Consider the following 26,887-nt stretch of genomic DNA (forward strand, 5'->3'; position numbering starts at 1 on the left):
AATCGCGTTCTTGTCCATGTGTTATCCTGCTTCCTTCTCGTCTGATAACCCGTATGCATCCCGCACTCCTTCATTCTGCCAGGAGGAACGATAATGATCACCAATAGTCCTCCTCTCTCAGGGGGCTCACATCCTGCACAATGCAATTCTTCCTCCCATTACGCTCCCTGGGGGCGCATACAGCCTCACTAGGTGTGACCGCACCTCTGCATATGTAAGCATGTCCCAGTACCGTCCCTCCGGTATCACTATATCATAGGCTCTTCGGGTAGCCTTCGCTTTCGGGAGTGCCCGCTTGATTACTAGCCCACGGATGAAGCTTGGATAATCATGTTCGCTGAATAACATCTTCCAGCCGCTCTCCTCCTTGATCCATTTTGTACCCTCGCCCTCGTACACCTTGCTCCTCTATGTCGCTTTCGGACCAACTGCAGGAATGGAGAATATCCTTATTACAGAGCCATATATTACATGCCGGCTTAAAGTGAGCGTATATAAATGAGTATCACGTAAGAAAGAAAGAAAAAAAAAGGCAATCCGTCTCGTGCAATAAAAGGAGAAGGAAACAGAAGTAGTATTAAGTAGGAGGTATTTCGCAGTCTGATTGGACTGTAGATAGACTGCATTCTCAGACATTGAAAAAATAGCAGAAGAGTTTTTGTCTTCTGACGTCGCTTGTAGGCTGGTGAAATATCAGTGGTTTCGCTCTTTTTTTTTCTGTTTTCTGCTTCTGAAGGACATGTTCTTAGTAGGGTTCAGGTTGGTAGCTTGCGAAAACTGCGATGTAACATTGGTGGGCAAGTTACCAGGATGTCCCACGTGCAGTGTCTGACATCTCGAGAAATCCTGACGCCTCTCTTCTTTCTTTCTTTGTGTGTGCTCTTTTTGTGTTGGACGCATTTTAACAGACCTCCAGCAGAGAACATTCCACCAGACCATATCGCATTGTAACAACTGTGTTCTTCGTAACAACAACAACGGTTCATGTCCCTAAACATCAGCTGGGCCACGAGAAAACGACAATAATACGACAAGATTACCTGCAGAAATTTAAAGGGAGTACAGCATCCGGAAACGGTAACGTTCGTCACAGCTTTACAGTCCATTTGGCCGAATTTCTGTTCCAAAAAACGGCTTACATATTAAATAAACGAGTTTTTAAAGATTCGCACACATTCTGCAACTAAGGAAGCCCCATCAATAGTGACAGCACGATGACGTAAGCCAGACACACGAATAGGAGCGCAGCGCCAGGCGATTATCTCCGGAGTCGTCTGTTACGAGTTCGTGAAGAATCAAAGGTCCTCGGTAAATGCGTCGACTTTCGCTTACCTTATATCCTTGTCACACGGGCAGCGCTAACCGTGTTTACGGCGCAGTCACCGCAGTCACACGCCGTATTCGCCGCAGTCACACGGCCGACCGAACGCAGGTTATGCCGCTAACCGCGGTTATGGCAAACTGAGCTTGGCAACATCGATTTCGCGATTCCGATTTTCCGACGTCAATACGCGTGTAATAACATTTCCCGCAAATAATCATGCGCGTACCGTGTATTTAATGATTGTTAAACTTTTTACTTACCATTATGCCCTTTTCTTTTCGTTCTATGCAGAGCGTAATCACAATGTACCTGGTGCTTGTGTCACAATCGTGCGGTCACTGCTAACATATCACAAACTGCCGTGTGACAACAACAAACCATGGTTCAAGATAGCCGCGGTTTGTTCGGGTTACGGCGGTTAAGCGTAACCGCGGTTAAAACTGCCCGCATGACAAGGGTATTGGTGTCTAGCGGTGGCGCTGCTCATTGGCCCGGTTATTGCTTCCCGAATTTCTACAGTACTCTATACTTTAGTTTACTTTAGTATTTTTGTACAAACGGTGGATGTCCCACGAGGGATGCTTCTTTCTAAAGTTGATCATCATCATCATCCTACGCGTTTTCATAGGAGCTCTTGCTGTCTTCTGCTACGGTAGTCGTGTATGTCCGCTTCTACGTGTTCAAAATTCAAATTTCCATCGTCCAATCATGATGTAGATCTCACGGATCGTGCGGACGGGCTCCCCATTGGGTTTGCCGATTATGACATGGTCGCTGTGATCTAATAGGTCGTGGGTTGGACTTGTCCGCGCCAAAAGGCGCTCACTGATTGGCCTTGCCTGAGTGACGTTTTCCTCAGTTTCATCAGTTGCCAGAGAGGGAATTCCGGTATACTCTCAACATCCGTCGTGCGCTCTTGCCATGCATTACGTCAAATTGCACAGCAACAACTCCACTAATTCGTGTCGGATTTTCGGCGCTATTGTCGTGATGAACGACGAGTAAAACGGCACCATAGTTTCGGAATCGACCGCGACTGGTGCGACGATCGCTTTAGATCAGTCTGAAAATCATCCGCATCAAGCCGTCTTACTCACGGACGTATCGTTTCCATTTCAGTACCAGCATTACGTATTCGTGGTACAAGCACAAGACTCGGGAACCCCAAGTCTTTCAAGCACTGTCACCGTCTACATCAACGTCTTGGACCTGAACGATAACGCTCCTCTGTTCGACCCAATGAGCTACAGCGACGAAGTCTTCGAAAATGTCACTATCGGTTCGAGCATCGTACGCGTAAGCGCAACAGATTTGGACTCTGGTAAGTAGGCTTCGGCTGCATTGAAAAAACCACGATGTACCACAGCGTCTCTTCTAAGCATCTAACTCGCAAAACGTTGCTTCATTTCCAGGTGACAACGGCAGAATCATCTACAAAATCGTGGAAGGGGATGCTGACCAGCAGTTCGCCATCTCCGCCAACGGAACTATCTTCACAACCAAGTCTCTGGATCGTGAAACAAAATCCTTCTACAGCCTTGTTGTGAGCGCTACAGACCAAGCGGCCATAGTAGACCAGCGTCTTTCCAGCACTGTTCAAGTGACCATAATACTCAAAGACGTCAATGACATGTCACCGGAATTCGTCACTCCAAACGTCACTTCTGTTCAGGAGAACGTACCAATGAACACTATTGTCATGGCCGTGAAAGCAGTGGACAGGGACGAAGGTCGTAACAGTTACATCGAGTACAGCCTAGCACCCAAAGCCGACAACAAGTTCGTCTTAGGGCCCGTGGATGGGCTGCTTCGAGTGAAGGGTATTTTGGACCGTGAAGTGAAGTCGGGCTACGAGGTCCGTGTTATCGCAAAGGACAGAGGTTATCCTACGCGCTCAGCGTCCGTGGACATTGTAGTAAACGTCTTGGACGAAAACGACAACAGTCCTGTGTTCGATCCACGCCAGTATAGTGCGTCTGTGTCGGAAAACGCCAGTATCGGGCTTAGCGTGCTGCAGATCTCGGCGACTGACCAGGATGAGGGTTCATCCGGACAAGTGAGATATTCGATCATCGCCGGTGATCCGAATCACGACTTCGTTATCGGTGAGGATACCGGGATTGTGCGTGTACGAAAGAACCTGGATTACGAGCGAAAGAATCGTTACGTTGTGACCGTTCAAGCGGAGGACTCCGGGAACGATGTGAGGTACGATACGGCCACCGTGACCATCACGCTTACGGACGTGAACGATAATGCACCGGTGTTTCTGGATTCCCCGTACGAAGTGAACGTGGTGGAGAACTCGGACCGCGTCCCCGCGGCGATTGTGACCATGAGTGCGTACGACGCCGATCTCTTGCCGAGAGGCAACCTTCACTATCTTATCAAGGATGGTGATAAGTCGGCGTTCCGTATCAACGCTACGAGTGGGCAACTGTCTGTGATCAAAGCGCTGGATAGAGAGAAGCAGTCGGAATACGTGCTCACTATCTTGGCTATGGATTCTGGTGAGTTGCTCGCATGACCTACTACTATACTAGAGACCTGGACATCCGCAATGCTCCCAGCACCGGGGTAGTAGTTCTGGCAATTGCCGCTTGGCTATGGGATTTGGCGCTAGCTCGCACTATTCGTTACCACGTGACTTGTCGAAACCGCGGCGATGTATGGTAGGCTGTGTTGACAACGACGAAGCAGTATAAGAGAGATAATAGCGCGTGCTTAGCAACAGCCTGTGTATCCCTGCGTAGCAGACTAAAGGCGGTGGCAAGGGTGATTCCCTCTCCCCAATAATGCTATGTGGCACTTGCAGCGGTCACTAACGTAACTAACCCGTGACCCGTCTCTCCCATAGGGGGTCGCCAGCTGTCCAGGTCTCTAGTATAGAGTACGTCGTGGTTGCTCGTTTTCTTTTATTAGCGTTCTAACGATCTTGTAGCGTCTTCTTTGGGTCTTATGGTATCTTCGACTGGCCAGATGAAGATGCCATTAGAGTGAGAATGCTACATCAAATACAGCTTTGTTTTTTGCTCTCTTCGTGAACAGAGTGTTTATTTTCTGTGAATCGCGTTCGAAGTACCACTGAGCGAGGCTTCTGTGCTACGGTGTCTTTCTGCTACAATGGCTCCAAGTGCGGAGCGCCACATTGTAGCCACATCTGCCGTATCAGCACAAACTTAAAGCTAATAGTTGTGTTGGGAGTAGAAAATTCGAGATTTAGCATGTGCGCAAGTGTGTGTGTGTGTTGTCATCAAGTAAGGAACCTACCTACGGAAGTGGGCTCCTTTACACGCACTCCAACTCTGATCTACATACTGAAACACAACTCCACCCGAAGGGGGAAGATAAGGGAAGGGGGGATGATGATGAGGAAGAGGAGGAAGATGAGAGTCAATCCTGGAAACGGGTGCTCATGGAACGTTGAGGCAATGGTTGATTTAAGATTCACACTTCAGTTCACACTTCAAATTTTTGTGTGTGCTGTTTGCTACATTTTAAATCAGCACAAAAGCGGCTGAAAACAGATAAACGTGTAGAGCTTTCCTGCTAAATTCCGACGTTCTTGCTCCAGCATCCCCTTCGACTTATAATGTTTCTGCAAACCAAGCAGTTTCGTCGAGTTGCTTCCAGGAAAGAAAAAGAAAAAAAAGGAACGCAGAAATCCCGTATGAAAACTACACATTGCGAGCGCAAAATGGCATAATAATAGTCGAGTCAGGCAGCTCTAACTTCCCCGGCAACATCGCACAGTGTTACCAGTACGATGTAAAAAAAAAAAGTCGATTCCCACATTTTCTAGGAAATTTCCGAAAGAAAACGAGACGCTGCACGTCGTCTTCATGTCGCCCATATGTTGCTTTCGCTGTAATGGGTGCGACATCAGAACCGCATTCTTCAGCAGCTCAGCATACGGGCGATCCTCATTAATATCTTCAATACATACGGCGCAAAAATGCATGGCCACTTTTTCGCATAAGTCACGGATTGAAGTAGAGGTCTATGTCACCTCCCATGCTACGTTGTCGTCCGTTGACGTAGGCGCATTACTGAGGTATAAGGTGATACGAAGGCGCGTTTCCTTTGACTGAATTCCATTGGCATCAATTAGCAGCGCGATAACAGAATCACGTCTTGCCTAGAAATCACCGCATTATGTCCGTTTCCAAGACCAGAGATTAGGTTCGAGAAAAATAAAGCGCCTCGGCGGCCTGTTTTCTGTTGCCATATTTAAGCCGCTCACGTCTGTATGGAAAGAAGTATGGATAGAAAGGATTTTGTATTTTTCCGAAAAACGCTATCGGCGCTCCTGGCGTTGGTTGTCGTTTTGCAGTGGCTGTATATGGAACTAGCAGGACGTGTCACTAAGGGGGTGTTTTGCTCGTAATAAACACTATGCGACAAGGCAGTATCAGGTATTAGGTACATAGTTGAGCACTTTAGGTCAGTATATTGCGCGTCCGTGTTGTTAGGCTTCTTTACGATAAGTGACGTGTAAATTTTATAGTTTGGTGTCGATGCGGTGTTGCGAAAAAGAAAAGTAGTGCAGTGCAAAGGAGAAGGAACAGGAAAGCTATCTCTCACGTGTTTCGGAATACAGCGCCTTTATGTATTCGCCCGAGATCGAACGGTGTCGGAGCGCTGCGGAGAAACGATGAACTACCGTAGTGTGGGTAGCTTCCTCTCTTCGTCTGCTTTTAGCCGTTTATTTTCCACGTTCAGGGCAGTAGATGGAGCATTGGGGAATCGAACAGTATCGTACCATCGCAGCACAAGTGATATTCCGGTGAATTACGGAAAAGAGCCATCGACTCCGAACATCGGCCGGCGTGTTGTTCACACTAGAAAGGTGACGGTGTCGCCCCCTATAGGCCGATCTCGCAGCGAATAGCGTTCAAAGACATGCAGTAAGAAGGAGTTTTTGCTAGATTGGACGCAGTCTTTACGAAATCGAATACTGTAAATGAGCAGCAAGGTCAAAGATTAGCCACGTGATGTCAGCCGCTTCGAAGGAATATAGGACTATTGGCTGTATCATGTTTTCGGAACCTTCATCATGAACACCTTTTACTCTATAAAACTGCCTATTATTGAGGTACAGATTGAGGCGTTGTGTTCGTCATTTACACAAGGACAGGAACTAGCGATATGGGATTTCACGTCTTTTCTTTATTCTCCAATGTTAGTTCAGTGGCGTTCGCGTTTTGCGTTCTCTCACGTCTGACGCTAGCTCTATTACAATTGATGTCTCTCTTAGCCATCACCTGCTACAATGATGACACAAGCAGAGCTTCAATTGGGCAACGGGGACAGTAACTAAGGAAAACGTTGGGCAGTACGCGTGGCGTGTTATTGGTAAAGATAGACGAAATGCGCTTTGGGTGTCCCACCTCTTTATCTACCACCACCACCATCATCATCTCGCCTCTTTGCTACACTTGCAGCAATGCCCAGGCAGCACACGACATCGGGCCGATGTAGGCAGCAAGTTGGGCATGTCGGCCCAACATATCCCCGACACTGCCAACTTGTAACCGATATACCACAGAAGTTGGCAATGTCGGCTCGATGTTGGCAGAAAAATGCGACATCTAGCCAACATTGCCAACTTGCGACGGATATCATGGTGAAGTTGGCGATGTCGGCTCGGTGTTGACCAGAAGAAGCGACATGTAGCCGACAATGCCAACTTGCCGCCGATATCACTTTGAAGTTGGCAATGTTGGCTTCACGCTAGCACACACAAGCGACATGTAGCCGACAATGCCAACTTCCGACCGACATCCAAAATAAGTCGGCAGTGTCGGCTAGATGTCGCTTCTTCTGGTCAACACCGAGCCGACATCGCCAACTTCAACATGATATCCGTCACAAGTTGGCAGTGTTGGCTAGATGTCGCATTTTTCTGCCAATATCGAGCCGACATCTGCGAGGCGAAGCTGAAAATGTCAATTTGCGACCGATATCCCAGTGAGGTCGACACTATCCACTTGATGATGAATACCGTAGACACGCCAATGTATGCACCTGTGGGCCCGCTTGCACGTACGTTGAGGACATTTCTCAGTGTCCGGTCGTAGCGTTACCAGTTGCTTTACGCACAGGTAGCATAGAGGATAGTAGCGCCCGCCCAAAGTTACCGAAGACGCCGCTCTTCAGCGTGGGTTCAAGCCAACACCACCTGGATACAGAAAGCCTGCTCACTCGTCGACGTGACGTAACAACTAAGAGTCAGCCAATCAGGATCGTGTTTTCAATGGCTGTAGCCAATCACGAAAGTGCTTTCAACAGTCGCAGCCATGGAGACGAACCGTTGTCGTCTGCGAGTGGTGATTGAACGTCCCCGCGTACTAAATGAAAAACAAAAACAAAAAAACTTCAAAATGAAGCGCAAAACAGTCCAATATCTTTCTCAAAACCGTGTTGCACATTTTTTCTGCAGATTTAAGTGTGCAGGTTCGAAGTTAGGTGCAATCATTTGTGAGTTCTTGAATTCGCAGAACCGGGGAATCGCGGCAGTAGCAGACGAATTCTGACTTTATATGTCCGCGTGAGGGAGAGGAGCCAAGAAGCAGGCCTTGTGTATCTAGGTGGCGTTGTGCAAGCGCTCCCTGTTTATTCATTTATTTATCAATCATACCCTACTGCTCCACATCAGTGGAATTACGTAGGGGAGAGTGCAGTACACGACATGCAGTAATAACAAAATACAGTAACACATAGTACGCATTGAGCCAAAAGAATGTATAGCGTGATAACACATCAGTGACACGGATTTGATAAGTACAAAATCTAACCAAAGTGTGAGCCGTTACCGCGAAAAGAAAGAAACAATTTTTTTGTGTAAACAGAGTACCCGAGTTTGAGAGGAAAAGGTCACGTGGAAGGCTGTTCCAATGTGGTATTGAGCGAACAAAAAAATGAATTTTGAAACACAGAGGTGCGAAAACGATATGGTTCAATTTTACATTCGTGATCTAGTCGATCGAAAATTAAGTTGGGGGTATTAAATAAAGATCACGCGAAATAGCGATGGTACCATAATAAATATCATAAAAGAATCTGAGATTTGCTATACTACGACGAGATTCTAACGTGGTCCAACCCCTGCACGGACTGTAAACAAGAGGCCGTAACATAAGACTAATAGTAAGCTGTTAAGTAAGCTAGTAAGCTATAAGCTGTAGTAACTAGGCTGTTGTTCTTTTCTGATGCTTACTTCGACAAGTACGATGCGCAGACGACTGCGCCGTGACTTCATTGTTTCCCCCCCACTTTTTTATCACTTTTAGGGACACCAAGACAAACAGGCTCTGGCACCGTGTCTGTGACTGTGAGTGACGTCAACGATAACTCTCCGAGATTCGACCGTGCGCGTTATGTCACTTCAGTTCCGGAGAACCAGCCTCCCAACTATCCCGTCGTACAGATTGCGGCCACGGATGCTGACACCGGCAACAATGGGCTTGTAAAGTACGTATTGCCATTTCGAGTTCATTTTTATTCGTAGTGCCAACCACTGTGTAGGTCCGTCCGTGGTATTGTAGGGCCACGTGACCTGTGACGTGTCAGAGTCACGTGATCGAGAGACTGTGCTTGCGGTACGCTGAAGCTGTGCCGAGCACCACGATAAAAGTAAAAATTAAAAATAAAGTGTTTTTTTTTTGTGTGTGTGCTGGGTGTAATGGGTTTGGTGAAGGAAATATTCAAAGGGTTTGGTGATACGTCACTCAGAAACAGGCAACACTGCTCAGCCGAAAAATTAAAAATAATCATGCGAACTCTTCTGGTTTATAACGACTAGTGGATATAATCGTTTAACAACAGCAACCACGGAATCAGAGAGAGGTGCTTATTAGCTGCTGTCGCAGCACAGCAACAGAGAGAGAGAGAGAGAAAAAAAAAAGACGTTGTCCAAGGCTAATCAATCGTTCAATCTCCCCATATCTGTACAGTCCGAAAAATTGACTGGGTGTGCTAGAAAAAGGGTTATTTGAATGCAAGGAGCGGACGGTAACGATTCGTAGTTTCATTTCCTTCCGATTTCTATCCACTGATAAGAACATCGATTTACGAAACGGTCACATTCCGTTACGTAGGACTGGTCACTCCGTCGATTTGTTTCGAAAAGAGTGGACTTCAGGAAGGAAACAGCTTCTACTTGCTTGATAAGCAACTGATAACTCCTGCACGGGTACTTCTGATCTGTATAATTCTTTAAACGATAAATTAAAATAGCTGAGTCGAGGTGCGCTATACTTCCTGTTGCGCAAAATATCTCAGCGAAACGCCCAGCAAAGACACATGCGACAGGTAATTACGTTCAACACTTGCCAAACATAGTCGTCGTGTTTGAATAATGGTATCTGCAGCGAAGGTGTTGCAATATAATTTATTAATGAGCTATTAGTCGACAAGTTCATTAGTTGGAAAACAGTTATTGAACCTTGGAGTGATAATGGCATGTGAGGTGATTACCGAAATAGAAGTCGTGTTTGACCTGTTTCAGAACCCGCCTGTGTGTGGCTGTTGGGTGCACTTGTTTCATTTTCAGTATGCTATCTTGGGCTCCGGTATTACAATTGGGAACCTGGGTGTATGGTACTTTGTTTGTGTATTGTGTACGATTTGTGAATGTGTATGAGCGTGCAGTAACCGAATAGCGACAGTGATTTGCATACCTTCCTTCCAGACGACATAGAAATCGTCGGTACTGAGTAAACTTGTTCCGACAGCCGCACACCATGCATAGTCCGTGCACCAGCGACATACTTATTCCAGTGAGACTCACTGTAGGCAGACAACCGGGCACTGTTACCTTGAAAAAATGGCTAGGAAGTAAGCGAGCTGGTTAAGATTATGCATAATGTAAAACCTCGAGACTAGGGAACATGAAGGGACAGACACGACACGTCGTGTTGTGTCTGTCCCTTCATGTTGAAGATGATGCATAGTGTAAAACCCCTAGACTAGGGAGCATGAAGGAACAGACACAACTCGTGTTGTGTCTGTCCCTTCATGTTCCCTAGTCTCGGGGTATTACATTATGCACTGTTTCCTTCTTTCTTCCATTGTTTCTTTCTTTGTTTCATTGGAGAAATCCTGTATATCTTCCGGAAATGGATCCGAGTTTTGTTCCTCATTAAGGTACGTTCGAGTGATTCTCGTCTTTAAAGAAGCCAGATTTTCTGGGAGGAGTCGAATCTAATCCGACTTTCACAAAAAAAGTATTCATGGTAGAAATATTACATGAAATACGGGGTTCTGACCACAAGCAAATGACCGTATTCGTGTTTTGTGATCCTCGACGATCAACTTGATCCGAAACATGTTTCAGCAGCGTTATATCTTGATTTACTTGCCCCGCTGAAAAATACGGACACGCCCACATGTCCCAAAGTGACGTCATGCGCAGCAAGTTCGCCAGGGAGTTCCATAGATGATCTACCGTGACACGGCTCCACGGGATGACGCAGTTGTCACGTTGAGTCGCCGACGCCGTAGGTTTTACAAGATGTTTACAAGACAGGCTGTTGAACAAGATGTATGTTTTGCAGAATGTTTTACAAGGCCCGTTCTGCATATCCGCGCCTCACGTTTCTGCGTCGTCCTCTCCCTTGTCGTCTTCAGCTGTACAGCTCGTCTAAGCATCGGATCTATTTTAACGCAGGTATTCTATGAAGGGTGACCACGAGGGTCGCTTTGCCGTTGATTCTTGGACAGGAGCCATTGTATCTAAGACCGTCCTGGACCGCGAGGAACGAGCTCGCTACGACGTCATCCTTGTCGCTGAAGACTGCGGCTTGACCACGCGGCATTCGACTTCGGCAGAAGTCACAATCATTGTGGAAGATCAGAATGACAACGAGCCGCGCTTCGCAGGACAGAACTACACTGTCATCGTGCCTGATGGGGCCCAAGGCGGTAAGTAACGACCTCTAAAACAAAAACAAAAACAAAATCTGCGGGCTTCTCTTCCTTGGAGAGGTACACGAGGTTTTGGACGTAGAACTTACTTTGGTGTCTTTTAATTTCATTTATCTACTTTGTTATATTAATTAACTAGTGAATAATTAACTACTAACTAAAATTAAAATAATGTGACTTAATTAATTTAACCCTACACCAACCGGTAACGCGAAAACGTTACACGAAACTTCTTAATTGTCAGCCACATGAAGGACATACATAAATGTTCCGGCAAGATATCAGTATGAGAGTGGTCGCAACATGTAGTAGCTGGTATTGCATGATTATACACATAGAAGCAGGTGACGCATATATTTCAGAACAGTGAATAGACGTGTTAAATTGTGCTGTTAGACGAGCATATATCGCGTTTCAGCTTGTTTTCTTGGGCTCAATGTCTTCATTGTGCATGTAGCTTACCATGCTGTTTATTTATTTATTTATTAGTTTCACGTGCCCGCCAACAGCGTGAGCCTACGTAGAGGTGCACGGAAAGGTGGTTAACTTACAAAACGATAAGTTACAAAGAGGATAAAAATAAAGTAAAATCAGCAAAAATGTCCACACTAGTGTTTTCAATGTCATTAAAGCAACACTGCATGAGCGCCAAAGGAGAAGACGGGTGACAAAAACGTGGATAAAAAGTACGATGAACTCTACAATGTCTAGATGGAGCATGAAAATCGACACTGGCTAACAATAAAGGAGCATCTATTTTACCATGCACGACATTGAACAAGAAAGTCATATCCCGAATATAACGACGTTGCTTCAGTGATGTCATCTTAAGCTTAGCAAGGAGGTGATTGTATTCATAAAACCATTTTCTTTGTGAATACCTATCGTAAATAATTCGCACAAACTTCTTTTGCACATTTTCGATGCGATCTGAGAGTGTGTTAGAGAGACAGTTCCAAAGGACGGATGCGAACTCCAACTTGCTTCGTACTAGACAATAGAACAAACATACAACAGTATGAAAGTCTCTAAAATTCTTAGATATGCGACAAACGAAGCCCATCATTCTCATTGCGGAGCAATACAGGAATGACACATGGTTGTTGAAATTCAGTATTATTATTTATATTACATTTATATTACACTATACCGTATTTGCTGGTGCTGCGTTGCTTACACTTGGAAAGTAAAAGCGCGTGCCGTGCATGTGCACGTTGTTTTTTTATCTTGCCATACATAACTTTTGATGACTGTGAATAGCAGAAAACAGACGACTTTTGCCAGATCCTTGCAGTTCAACAACTGGGCTTCGTATTTATTACTGACTCGCTTACCCATATGGCTCCTAGGCCTAGTCCAGCTCTTTTTCGCTTCACGCGTTCGACCTTGAGCACTCCTACCCCGTCATTAGCACTGCAGCATTGTCCGAAGATCACGTGTGTACCCCGACGTAACCCCTCGATTCGTCATGCCAGTCTCCAGCAAAACACGCTCATATCCCCTGCAGCTACCAAGCTTTAAAATGTATCACTCAAGTGAATCGTTCCTTTCAAGAAACACGCTGTCGACGTAATGATCTATCATATGTCTCCATTTCTCACAAAACGCCCCTGTCTGCAGCGCTCAACCGATCCCTTCCAAGAGACGGTAGGCATGCAGGCTTCCGACTGTTACTCTTCGTTCCACATCATAACGTAACCAGACGGTAATTTGTACATAGTTGGCCCATGTCGATCACCCCCCTTGGTAATTTGCTACATTAAAATTCATCCTAAGCGCGATGCGCCACTTTGTATGCGTCTATACGAGCCAGACCTCAAGGATCGAGCCAATGGGAGCGTCTTAAGCGAGCACATCAGCAGGGTACCACACCCATCAGTTCCCTCCGCCATTTGTCTTGGACTTTATGGAAGGAAGCGTCCGCCTTGCGGCATTTCATTTCTCATCTTGACAGCGCCGGTTCACTTTTCCTCCCACCCGACGTTGTTGTGAAGTCTTGACCGTATATGGCCTAAGACACTTAATTTTGGGCGACCTTCCATCGCCAGGTAATGTACCCGTAACTGCGCCGGATAATACGAAACAACATAGCGCTCTGAGATGGCCGACCAGCATGTAGAACGCAGTAACAGCTTCATGCTTTGATTTCTGAGCTCATGACCTTCTGCAACGAAATTGTGAATCAACAAAGACACTCTGCATGCTTATTGGTCCATGGTAATGATGGCTTGGTCGTTTGCTGCAGTCATGTGTTATCGAATGCTTGATAGGGATGTACGTTAGACGAGTGTGTGAGAATAAATAAAGCGTACGTACGCCGATAGAAGGGGAGAAGGGTTCAGTCTTAGATTAAGATGAATGCTCGGCGACTATGATGTTGTAGAAACGTACTGGTATTAAAGGCGCAGGAAGATTGCAAGGTGTGGCGACCAAACTCATTATACCAGTTGCGATCTTTGCGGATGGCAAAAGAAAATGTAATCTTATCAATCTAATCGAAAACGTTGCAAGAAGTGCCAGAGAATGCAATGAAGGTTAATTGATGGAGTCTGCTGGGAATGCTTTGCAGGCGGCCATTCCTTCTGAGAACGTTCGGTGAGTCCTCTGAAGATGAGGTTCAGCGCATGTGGATATATATTATGTGAAGATGTTTATCTAGTCGAAGCCATACTGTTGTATGGGGGGGGGGGGGTTGCCTAGTAAGGTGTATACCGTCCACACCCGTTCAGAGCCTGGTACGTAAATAATGTTCAAATACATCGGTGTACCCTGTATTCTAGATGGCTCAGGAGGGTAAGTTCGGTTGCAATCTGTGGAGAGCGGCTGATGTGTCGTATCTAATGAAAGAAAAAAGCCGGAGCGTAGAGTTTAACTCATTCAACTAGTAAAACGACTGGAGTACAGATATACCAGACAGGGCATGTACCTCAGTCAAAAGCGTCGCATACCTCTTCGCGCTTGCTGCTGTTTATGAATACTTTCACACGCGATAAACCCGTTGACGCGAAGGAAATCTAAATTAAACGTGCTGAAATAATCTTTTAAATCACACGTCAAGCGTCCTGGAACAGCTGGCCGCACCAGTGCCGACCTACGTTTCCTTTTTTTTTTCTATTTTATTTCTAAAGTAAACGGCAGAATTCATGCTGCCGAACGAGTTCTAAGATTGCTGTTCTTGTTCTGAGGCCAAATTTCTTCAGAAGTAGTAGTTCTTTTTCTCACCCATATTGGATCTTGCGCAGTTCCACACATCGCAGCGTCGTCTCTGCAGAGGAATAAAGAATGCAGTTGTTTCTTGCCCCTTGAAGTCGCAAAATTTTATGCGTCAGGGATGTAAATTCCGGTTGGCCCCAAGCCAGTCACGCAACCTGAAACGTCGCCGCGGATTCACATATCCCGCTGTGAGGGCATCCGGGTTGCACCACGTTGCAGAATCATTCGTCGATATTTCATCCCTGGAGTCCCTGATTCGTCTCTGAGGGTCGCTAGGCGACAACACCCGAGCTTTACTAAGCAGGAAGGTGTTGATGGAAATCCTACCATTTGTCAGTCGGCGAGAACAAAAGTGTGGAAAACGAAAATGGCGTGTGTGTGTGTGGACGTCTGGCTCTGTGGTGGAGGTCCCTTGAAGATATTTTCTCGGCGTTCCTCATGGCGGCTTTCTGGATATGCCCCATTGTTTGGTTAGAGACAGTGTAAGAATGTGTCTGAAGTGTCTGCTTGATTTGCATGCAAGGGTGTCTTTTCGGAAAGGGCTCGAGGTCATGATGTGCGGAATTCCATAGGATTTAATGCAGAGGCGCATGAAGCTTGATGTTGTGGGGTGTCTTCTGCTGACTAGACAATAGGGTGATATGCCACGTGTAGGGTAGGGGAGGGGCAGACGAGTACGATCGGTGGACGAGGTTTGGTAATGGTAAATGTTACAACGTGCTCAGAGAGAAGGGCAACTTCGAGTTTGCTGCGAAGTCTGCCTGTGGTATTTTTTTTTTTCTCGGAAGAAACCATCTGCAACATATGTGCTGCACCAACTGCTACGTTCGAGGAAGAAAGGTGTCATGTTACATATCTAGTCATTGCGACTTGTACGCTGTCCCGAAAATTTCTGGTGTTGCGACGCGACTTTTACCTGCTTCCACGGACCGGGGCAACTTCCAAAGGCGTGGTCTGGTGTTCACAGGCATCTCACTCCATCTTCCTTCCTTTAGGTCACTTCGTCTTCGGGGCCCACGCACATGATCCCGATGTTGGCATCAACAGCCAAGTTGTCTATCACCTGTCTGGATCAGATGCAGACAAGTTCCAAATCAACCAGGACACGGGCGTCATACGATTGGTGCACAAGCTTGCAAAGCGTGCTGGATACCACCTGGAAGTTCATGCGATGGACAACGGCAGGGTGCCACTCTCTTCTAGTGCCCACCTCGAAGTCTTGACGGCACCTTCGCATTTGTTCCCGCAGTACAAGCCTGGTTCCAGAAGCTTTACCGTAGAAGAGGACACTACGAATGATGGGAGGGTTTTCGCAACCGTATTGGCTGTCTCGCCTAAGCCGGGTTCTGCTGGGAGGATCTCCTACCACATCGCAGGGGGCAACGTAGGAGGTGTGTTCACTGTGGACAGCGCCACGGGAAAAGTAACCGTAGCCGCAGATAACGAAGGGCTCGATTTTGAGACATCACCAAGGTTCGAGCTCTGGATCGAAGCAAGGGACAGCGACGATCCACCTTACAGTAGCGTCCTGAAACTCAACGTGGAAGTGACTGATGCTAACGACAACGCTCCCGTCTTCGAGTATGACATTTACAACGCTTCAATCAGAGAAGAACAGTACCCACCTCAAATGGTTATCACTGTTAAAGCCGCTGACGCTGATAGCGGCCCCAACAGTGAAATGACCTACCAGTTTAAAGCGAGCACACCCACAGACATCCCCTTCTCTTTGGACTCGAAAACAGGAGAAATCCGGACAACCGCGAAGCTGGACCGCGAAGAGGTCGATGAGTATCGGCTTGTGGTTGAAGCCGTTGACCATGGTTCCCCGGCTAAGACTGGAACGACGACCATATTTGTCTCCGTGGCCGACAAGAACGATAATCCGCCCAGATTCACGAGGCTATTCAGTGTGAACGTCACCGAAAACGCACCACTCGGATCCTTCGTGATTCAAGTGACGTCTTCAGACCGTGATGCAGATGTCAATGCTAACGCAACATACAGCTTCACTGAAAATCCAGGGGAAAAGTTCGAGATTGACCCGCTTTCGGGCAACGTCACCGTCGTCGGACTCATTGACCGGGAGACAAGAGACGAGTACCTTCTCAAAGTGGCCGCTGTCGACGGCTCCTGGAAGGCGGAGACGCCGTTAACTATATCAGTGCAGGACGTCAACGATAATCCTCCTAGCTTCACGATGTCTAAGTATGTCTTCAGCATACCAGAACTGCGGCAACCGGTTTCGTTCGTAGGAAGGGTATCGGCTACTGACATGGACAAGCAGGGCCCGAACTCAATGGTCTCCTTCACTCTAAAGAGACCATCGGATTTCTTCAGGATAGACCCAGGAACGGGAGAAATTCTCACAAAACAGGTTTTGCATTACAAGAGATCTCCACGCGGCGATTCTTCTCCCGAAAACCAGCATGCGCTGAAGATTATCGCAATGGATCATGGAAAGCCTCCGTTGTCTTCTGAAGTTACAGTTCACGTCAATATCGTCGACTCCAACAACAACGCACCTGTCTTCACCAAGGTGGCCTACTTCTCCCCTCTTCCTGACAACTCTGGCGTGGGTTTATCAGTCGTGCAGGTACATGCTCAAGACACGCTGGATGCTGGTGTGAATGCTGAGGTGCGTTACAGCGTCACAGCAGGCAATGGAAGCGACACCTTTGCTGTTCATACGACAAGCGGTACGTGTCCTTCAGTTTCTTGTCACCGTCTCTGAATGTTTTTCTCGTTTAATCTCATCTTTCTTCTCATCTTTCTTCTCATGTCTGTTGTTCTTCTCAGCCTTAATGCACATTTATAATTATTTCCAGGATGGGTCACTGTCTCCAAGCCATTTCACGGACAAATCGGACAAATATATACCATCAAGGTTCGAGCTACGGACATGGGAGTGCCGTCCAAATATGCTGAAACCACAGTTACTGTCACTGTAACCGCCGACAATAAGTACAGTCCGGTGTTCACCGCCCTCAGTTATCAGATCATCATCCCTGAGAATGAGCCTGTTCAGTCTGAAATCTTGACAGTGACTGCGACGGACGCTGATTCAGGTTCGTGTGAACGCCTGGGTTCATGCTCTGCGTAATACTTTGATGTGAAAATAACGTTGCTCTTTTGTGCAGGTCTGAACGGCGAAGTCACATATGGCATCGCAGATGGAAATATCAACAACAGCTTCAGTATTGACAGTGATAACGGCGCTATCACCATCATCAACCCATTGGACTTCGAAACTACAAACCAGTACAGGGTGAACATCACGGCTTGCGATCGTGCTTTCCACCCGAAATGCGCCTCTGCCAAGCTGATAGTCATTATTACTGACGTCAACGATTGCGCACCTGTCTTCAATGCTACCTCATTCGAAGCTTACATCCCTGAAAATGAGTCTCCGGGGACATACATCACTCAGCTCGTTGCCACAGACGCTGACTCACCTAGAAACCGTCTCATTCAGTATTCCCTGGTTGGACCCAGCTCGAGGGACTTCACTATCGACAGCCAGACTGGTGTTGTGAGATCGAAGAACGCGTTTGACTACGAGCACCGAAATTATTACTCCCTCGAAGTTGTTGTAAGCAACCCAGGATCCTTGCAGTACAGTTCAGCGAAACTCAACGTTCATATCACCGGCAAGAATGAGTTCTACCCGAAGTTTGTGCAACCTGTCTTCCAGTTCACAGTCAGTGAGTCCACAGCACTAGGAACACCCATTGGACAGGTCATGGCCGCCGATGAGGACAGTGGACCAGAAGGCGACGTTTACTTTTTATTTGTCGGCAGCAGCAACGACAAAGGCTTTCGTATTCAACCGAATACTGGAATCATCACGGTGGCCAGACACCTTGATAGGGAGTCACAGGCAAGGGTGGTCCTTGCAGTGATGGCTAAGAACAGCGGCAGTATTCGTGGCAATGACACTGACGAGGCGCAAGTTGTGATCGGTATTCAAGACGGCAATGATCCTCCTGTTTTCCTGGACCAAGTCTATGAAGCTCACGTTAGCGAAGCTGCTCCCGTGGGTTCTTCAATCATCGTTGTGTCTGCTGTAGACAAAGACGTCAGGCCGAACAACAATCAGTTCTCTTACTCGATCATAGATGGAAATATCGGGAAGGTTTTTACAATCGATTCCCAAACAGGACTCGTTCACACAGCCGGCGAACTTGACAGAGAACAAATCTCCGGCTACAACCTGACGATCGGTGCCATTGATAACGGCAGTCCTCCGCAGACAGGAACAGCTATGCTTCGAGTGTTTATTGATGATGTAAACGACAACGGCCCTATCTTCGACCCCCCGGAAGTCGTTGGCTATGTCTCTGAAAACGAACCTCCGTATACGAGCGTTATGGTGCTGAGCGCTCAAGACAGAGACTTACCACCCAATGGTGGACCCTTCACATACTACCTTGTTGGAGGGCACCGAAACGAGTTTCAAGTTGATAAGCAGACTGGTCTGCTCAGGACCACTCGGAGTCTGGATCGTGAGGCTACTCCAACACTTGACGTTATAGTTGAAGTACAAGATGGTGGTGTACCTGCGATGAAAGCAAGGCACACTGTTACCGTAGTCGTCAAGGACAAGAACGATTCGCCTTCTTCGCCGAGGTCATTGACGGTCCTGGTGTGGGTGTACGAGCACGTCTTTTCCGGTGGAAAAATTGCTGATGTTCGGCCGCTCGACCCAGACACCACCGGCGAGTATCAATGCCACCTCGAAGCAGGAGATTCTTCCGTCTTCAGCATTATCAGAAACTGTGACCTTCACGCCTCTCGCCTGCAAAATCCAAGAAACTACAGTTTGACAATGAGAGGCAACGATGGGTACCATCAAGATGTCATGTCTAACATCATGATCGAGTTTAGAGCGTTCGATAATACTACGGTAGAGAACAGCGTGACGCTGCGCATCGTTAACCAGACGGCCAGTGACTTCTTGACTTCGCACTACGACCACTTCCTCAAGGTTTTGGCGAAAGTTCTCAAGGTGAGTAAAAAGTTGTGCCTGCCTGTATTACTGGCCTGCTTAAAGCAGCAGTCAGTGACTTGGGCGATAATTCTCTAGTCGTGCCTCATAGGTAACTGTGCTTTACCTACTGCATTCTTGGAAGCAATGGGTGCTACCCCACAGATAATCTATGGATGGCGTCTAACGTTACACCAGACAGTGGTATAGAATCTCTAGTTATATCAACGAAAAACATCATTAACAATACTATGAGCACCAATATTCATACCATAATAGCCAGGAGCGGATCTAGACCACCCCGTTTGGGAGGGGCGGCGATTCCTTTGTCGAAGCGCGTAGTGGGAGAGGGGAGAGAGGGAAATCCAATGTTTAAACTGACGTTTTGCGCTGGGAGGGGATCGCCCAACTGCCCCCCCCCCCCTGGGTCCGCCCTGTTATCACTGGTACCAGCAGTAGTTCTATTGATGGTTCCTCTAACATATGTAGACACTTCCACTATGGCGCTGTTGAAAGTTGTGCAAGGGTGTGTTGCCTGGCGATGTTGATATCTTGGCGACAGCAGGTGTCGTGGTGTCAATCTAACGTGGGTATTGTTATCGACGTATTAGGGGAAGTGCCATCAGTGCAACAGTCAACTAGCCTAGCCTATCAACAGTTATTCACATTTCCTGAGACCCTTTACAGTCGTCTTAGCTCGATCGTATGCGTGGAGGCATTTAGCAAAATATATTTCTTGTCTTGTCCGTGCAGACCATCGGAGAACCTGTCATATACAGCATCACTGATATGAACGGGCAAGTCCAGCTCACTCTTACTGTGAGGAAGCCTGGAGGCTATGCCACTCCCACTGAAGTGACTGCCTGGTTGAACAAGAAGAAGGACATTCTGCAAGGCATGCTTTCTAAAGAAGTCCTCATAGGCTATGACCCATGTACCTCCGAGCCTTGCAAGAATGGAGGAAAGTGTGGCAGTTTTCTGGACCTTCAAGACTCTCTATCCATCCTCGACTCGCCGTTCCTCGTGTTTACGTCGCCCACTGTCATTCGATCGTTCTCCTGCGAGTGCCCAGACGGCTTCTCTGGTGTACACTGCCAAGACCAGCGGGATCCATGTTCGCCGAACCCTTGTGCCGGAAGCGGAACGTGCCAGCTTGATGGGAATGGCTTCCAGTGCCACTGTCCTTCTCATCTTCAAGGGGAACGATGTGAAGCCCCTCGTGCCGATACCTGCGCAAGCTCTCCTTGCAAGAATGGTGGAAGCTGCAAAGACGCCCCTACTGGATCTTTCTTCTGCTTATGCAGACCTGGCTTCAAGGGATCTCTTTGCGAACAGACAACGGACAGTTGCAGACCAAACCGCTGTCTGAATGGAGGGACGTGTGTAAATGAGAAACCTGGTGAGTACCATAGATAACATACTCCATGTTGTTTCGCTTCTCTCGTAGTGGCTCGTTCACAGTTTCTTGTGTTATTCTTTTCAAAGGCTACCACTGTGTCTGTGAGCCCAACTACTTCGGCCGCCACTGCGAGAAATCTACCTATGGTTTTCACCCGTATTCTTACATGGCATTCCCATCCTTGAGGCCCACAACTAACGACATATCTGTCATCTTCTCTACGAACCGAAAGAACGCCTTGTTAGTGTACAATTTCGGAATGCACAATGGCGGACGGTCGGACTTCGTCGCACTGGAAATTATAGAAGGAAAGCCTCAGTTCTCATTTGGTGGATCCCGCACAGCAATCTCGAAGGTGTCCCTGAACACTGACGTAGCCGATGGTGGATGGCATAAAGTTACCGTGATTAGGAATGGAAGAGTAAGTAACCTGACACCTGTTCTGCCTCTCGCAGGGTGAAGGAGAACTAAACTGATCGCGTTCATCTATTTAGGTGGCTTCGCTCTCAGCTGTGGGATGTCAGAATCATGGAGAGTACTGCGAGGAATGTTCCCATGCCAACTTGAACTGTTCCGTTTCTGTCACTGGACAAACAGGGTAAGACGCATTACATTGACTGAATATTCAAAGCTTCTTGTTATCAGCAAGCGGAGCTATGTGCAAAATGTTTACACAAACACTGTATTCTAATCCACGGGCATGAAAACATGTTCGTGTTGTTAGCAGTTTTAACACTATGGATGAAAACATGGCTGCTTGGTCTCAATAACTGCTGCCTTTAGTTTCGCCTGAACTGTGTGCATGGAAAGAATATCAAACAGTGCTCAGGTGCAGAATCGTGGTTGTAGCCTTCGTGGCAGCGACGTGCTCTTGAAAGCGACAGTATGTACGCCCTTCAACAAAAATCTACGCCTTTTGGGCGCTTATGTTGTAAGAAAATTTAATACGACGTGGAACTTATGTGCAAAGAAGTGGCAGCGATAGCTGTATCGTCCACGCGCAACAGTTTGCGTTGTTGCGCGCGTGCGGGCGCCACGTCAAGGCCACCTAGATGGCATGGCCTGAGTCAACACCACCTAGATAGCATCAGACATGCGCCTCACGTGACACAGCGTCACACACGAAGGCTTGCTGTGGATGCTGCTATGACGTCAATGAAAGAGCGAACAAGACAAAAGCTCGAAGCGATATGCCATATGCTACGCCGTACACCCTTTTGAGCGGTACGGCGTCACCTTGGATGCTTTCATGGTGTGTTTGATTAATCAGGTCCGTGCGATGTTGCATCAGCTTGGAGAGCAGCCGCGAGGTCTCAATTCTCACTGAACGCCGGTCATGGCGCAGCTTTACTTGTGAGCCCGATCGGGCTCTATGAGGACATCGAATTGTTTCTAGAGGATGCGCACATAAAGATATCTCACGCGTACAATCTATCTATCTCTATATCTCTCTTGTCTCCTCTACACATCTATATCTCTCGTCTACCTCACCCCACGCGTGAGCCAGGATCATCGTTCTCGTGCAAGAGTACGTGTTATCTGCTGCGCAGTATGTCGCAGCCATAAACGACAGATCTACGGAGTGTGCCTTCACTGATACTTTAAGCCATTCGCGAATTTTTCTGTAGACAGTTCGCGAAATGTGTTGCCTGAGGAGCTTGTCCCCAGGGATGCCGTCTACATTTCGTCTCCAGGGGCATGAATGGTAAATTTGTGCCCCCCCCCCCCCCCGTTGTTCTTGTTTTTCTCTCCTCTGTCGTCCTAAAGCAGATATGCCCGGTCCGAAAGGTGTTGTTTGTTTGTTATGTGCCCCCTATGGCGGACTTATGGGCCAATTTGCCCCTCCCCTACCCCTCCGTGGACGCCGGCACAGCCTGTCACATTTCCATGCCAAAGTAGTTCCGAGTGCGGCTGTACCTATTCAGCCCACAAGTTTGCAATATACGGCTGTTCTCTCTTACAGTACTCTCAGCTTCAGCAACAACCACCTGTACATCGGTGGTGTCCCATCCATCGACCCTTTACTAGAGCGCCCCAGTCAAGTAGCCTTTGATGACTTCGTCGGCTGCGTACACAGTGTGGCTGTAAACGGACAGTTGTTGGACTTGGATGCACCCCTTCAGTCACAACACACAACTTCAAACTGTGGTAGGAAGGGAGACCTGTGTTCCACACCCTCCAGCAAGGCTTGCGGAGAAAGTGGGACCTGCCATGACCTCTGGTTTTCAGCAACGTGTATGTGCGCCGGAGGAGCAGTGGCCGAGGAATGTAACGAAGGTATAGGTCATTCTATTCATACCAACAGTAAGCTTTGTGCTTACTATAGTTGAGCTTTAATAATAGAGTTGTTTGTCTGTTTTCAGCTGTTGAACCGTATTCGTTGGCCAGTGGGTCGTACTTGGAACTGGTGCCACGAGAAAAGCACAGAAGGGGTGCGCTCTACCAGGGAACTGCTGCTCGCCAGCGCCTGAAACGGTCTATTGAAGAAGACGCCATACCACCCAGGAAAAGTTTCTCTGTTAGAGTGCGGACGAAAGTGGAAAACGGTCTCTTGATGTACGCGGCGACTGAGTACGACTACACATCTCTCCAGGTATGTTACCCCAGCTGCTGGACTGCTAACAGCATTCGTCAAGTGGAGACCATGCGTTCGACTTACCGCTTAATTGTTTCCTTTCAGCTGACGGAAGGATACATCACCTATACTTCACAAATGAAAAACCATGATCCCGTCACACTGGTCTCAAGAAAGGTCTCTGATGGGCGTTGGCACACCATAACCCTGTGGAAGAACCTGGATAACAATAATTTGATCACGTTGTCGGTTGATGACCTCTCTGAAGAAATTAGAGCAGAGAAGGCAGTGCACGACTTCCTTGACCCATTCCTGACATCGCTGGCGATTGGTGGACACTGGGAGCAGAACTCAGTTGCGCACGACTCTGTTCGAGGTACGCAGTGCTGGCAGGGCACTTACTAGTATTATAATCATAATCTTTGCTTAGATGCTCAACCAGTATAGAGACTGCTGTTCAAGTTGCATGATGTTGTATTTCTTTTCATCACAGATTTCCAGGGCTGCCTTCAGCAAGTCATCATAAACGGCGAGATACAGTCCCCGAATGCCAGTCATGGATTCTTTAAGGTGATCCCACACGGGGTCGTACTTCGGAGCTGCAGCGAGGAAGCGATGGGATTGGACGTTGCTCCCACCGACCCTCTCAGTGTCGGCATCATTTTAGTGATTGTGTTCTTCGTGATTCTCATCGTTGTGATACTGGTGAGCTTCGTCGTGTTCCGCCGGTGCAAGCTACGCCGCGATAAGTCTGCACCCAGCCACAAACAAAACGGCAATGCATTTCTTACCAACCTGGGTCCAGAGTCGGGAAACACACGGGCTGGCTTGCACCAGGATGCCAACTCAAATTTTGCCGACAACCCCAATGTCAACACGACCGGTAACATACACGAAGACATCCTAAGAAGCCACCACTTAGGGCAAGACCTCGTCCCGAAGAAAATGAAAGATCGTAGCGATGTCATGAGAGAGGAACGCCCTCAACAACGTCCAGACATAATCGAGAGAGAAGTAATGAACACTTCTCCCGCTGTGATTCCACCGCGCGTTGAAGACCACCCACCTGCAATCGAGAAGCCACCGTACAACCCTGTGCCATCATGTCCGCCACAAGAACCAGAAATGCCAGAACACTACGACCTAGAGAACGCCAGCAGCATCGCACCTTCGGACATCGATATTGTCTACCACTACAAAGTATTTCGCGACGGCAATACTCACAACCTGCGCAAATTCAAGGCGAATCCTCACATGCCGAATCATCACAAGCATCATCACCGGCACAGTCCTCACCAGTTCCAGCCAAGCCCCATCAGGGAGAGCCCGCGTAACGTCCTGAGACAAAGTCCAAGCCACGTCGTTCCTAGGGAGAGTCCTTCAGCGCTCAAGATGCAAAATACACCTCTGGCAAGGTTGAGCCCCTCCAGTGAACTTTCCAGGCAAACTCCTCGAATCTTGACACTGCAAGACATAAGTGGTAAACCTCTTCAGACTGCACTACTCGCAACATCTCACACTGGTGTTGGCTCCAAGGACTACAAAGATCCTCTGACCAACTCGGAACGGAGTCTCAACAGTCCGGTTAGCCATCTAAGCCGCAGCACTAGTAGTATGCAATCCGGTCCTCCTCAGGCCACTAAGCTAAAGAAGAAGAAGCCTGGAGAGTTATCCCTTGGGTTGACTGCTGAAGAGATCGACCGCCTCAACGCGCGTCCAAGAAACTCGAGCTTGGTAAGCACGCTTGACGCTGTCTCGTCCTCCAGTGAGGACAATACAGAGAAGAATAAGTTATCTAATCTCCTTGAAAGCAACACACAGATAATGGACGCTCACGAGTCTTCTACCGACGAGAGTGGAAATGATTCCTTTACTTGCTCCGAGTTCGAGTATGATAACAACTACGACAAAGGGCACCGGGACTTCGGTCCGGGAAACATGATCTTCTCGAAGTTGGCCGAAGAAGTAAACGAGAACGACGAAGACTCATCAAAGACTTACGACGGCTTCGATTCGTTTCGCGGCTCGCTAAGTACACTCGTGGCATCGGACGATGATATATCGCATTTGCCTTACAAGCCACCCAATGGTGCGAACATGTTGGGTTGGGACTGCTTATTAAACTGGGGGCCTAACTTTGAAAATTTGGTGGGAGTCTTCAAGGACATAGCCGAACTTCCAGATACTGTGAACCCATTAACTCCAAGTCATTCCAAGCCAAGTGAGGAGTATGTGTGAGTGGTGTTGATCATCTCTGTACATACCCATATACATAGTGTAGAAAAATGTCTAGTACTTCAAAGATGCCTGTAAATAGAGTGTGTGTTAGTGGGAATGTTTGGGACTTACTGTGTGCATAGATTTTTTTTTTTTTTTTTTTTTTTTTGCTAGCTTCTTCAGAGGGAAGATTTCTTCTGAGTTTAGCTGAAGACCTAGTCAGAGTAAAGTTTTCGGGTCACATGAAATAAGAAATTTCCACAGAAGTTGTGTATTTCATGTCTACATGTGTTGAATGTGTGAGTGGAAACCACGTTCCTGTTAAAAGTGACACAGTGTGCATTGAGATACGTAAAAACAGGAATGTGTGTACTCAGAGGAATAATGTGTTGTGCTGTGCCTTATGCTCCGTTTTTGGCATGCTGATTTATTTTGTCCCCTATTGGACAGTTCACTTGCCTTTTTTTTTTTCCCTTCACTTGCCATACACTCGTCATTCCCAGTTCGCTCTGCAAGCACACTGCAGATATCACCTATAACTAACATGCATTCCTAAAATACTTCATGAACGTGAGAACAAGGATATCAGATGAGAAGTTAAAAAAAAATCCTTCAGCTATCTACTTTCAGGGATTGCACATATAAATCATAAACACGAAAAACAAATTCTCGTATTGCTCCATGTCTCGGTCATATCTTCTGATGTCTTATCTCCATGATCATACATGTACATTCCCGTGTTTTAACAGAACTCAAGTGTCTAGTCCATTGTGCATTTTTCCTCACCGAGAACCGTCCTTTGCTGGTTTTCCTGTACTGGCATGCTATTTATACTGGCTGCCAAAGCATTGTCTCTTGAATAACACTGCTTGTGTAGAATATCCAAGAACTGTCTACCACTGTGACGCTCTCACCGTTCGCCAAGAAATGTGCTGCACAAATGCCTGAAATGTGCCATGATCATCTCTTTTTCTTGTGCTTCCAAGAAACAGGAGCACCAAGCTTAAAGCAATAAACTACTTTCGGTTATTTATTCGCTGTGTCTTGTCTGTCTATCTCCGCCAGACCAGTATACCAGGCTCCCCGTCTGAAGTAGAGTCGATTATCATGTCTTCCTCTCCAGATGAGATATGCTGTGAGCAGAGCCGTCGCGTGGCGAGTTTGCGCCCTGGGCAGGGTAACCGTGAAGCGCCCCCCCCCCTCTCTCTCTCTCTCTCTCACTCCTGTCAGAAGCTCTGTAAACAA

General features: G+C 47.4%; 1 protein-coding gene across 1 annotated transcript in view; it reads left to right on the top strand.

The window, feature by feature from the left end:
• Nucleotides 1-26,675, top strand: part of LOC135394862 (cadherin-related tumor suppressor-like) — a 121,652-nt gene extending 94,977 nt beyond the window's left edge. The window contains exons 4-17 of the mRNA XM_064625893.1: nt 2,444-2,645; nt 2,737-3,834; nt 8,617-8,797; nt 10,995-11,248; nt 15,460-17,163; nt 17,293-17,532; nt 17,605-19,472; nt 20,205-20,850; nt 20,937-21,271; nt 21,345-21,448; nt 22,814-23,127; nt 23,214-23,443; nt 23,531-23,801; nt 23,919-26,675. Of these exons, the coding sequence (XP_064481963.1) occupies nt 2,444-2,645; nt 2,737-3,834; nt 8,617-8,797; nt 10,995-11,248; nt 15,460-17,163; nt 17,293-17,532; nt 17,605-19,472; nt 20,205-20,850; nt 20,937-21,271; nt 21,345-21,448; nt 22,814-23,127; nt 23,214-23,443; nt 23,531-23,801; nt 23,919-25,663 (9,192 nt within the window). The 3' untranslated portion in view covers nt 25,664-26,675. The remainder of the gene's footprint in view (nt 1-2,443; nt 2,646-2,736; nt 3,835-8,616; nt 8,798-10,994; nt 11,249-15,459; nt 17,164-17,292; nt 17,533-17,604; nt 19,473-20,204; nt 20,851-20,936; nt 21,272-21,344; nt 21,449-22,813; nt 23,128-23,213; nt 23,444-23,530; nt 23,802-23,918) is intronic.
• The last annotated feature ends 212 nt before the right edge of the window (nt 26,676-26,887 follow it).

Source organism: Ornithodoros turicata, chromosome 5 (assembly GCF_037126465.1).
Source record: "Ornithodoros turicata isolate Travis chromosome 5, ASM3712646v1, whole genome shotgun sequence".
In the NCBI taxonomy this organism is placed as follows: Eukaryota; Metazoa; Arthropoda; class Arachnida; order Ixodida; family Argasidae; genus Ornithodoros; species Ornithodoros turicata.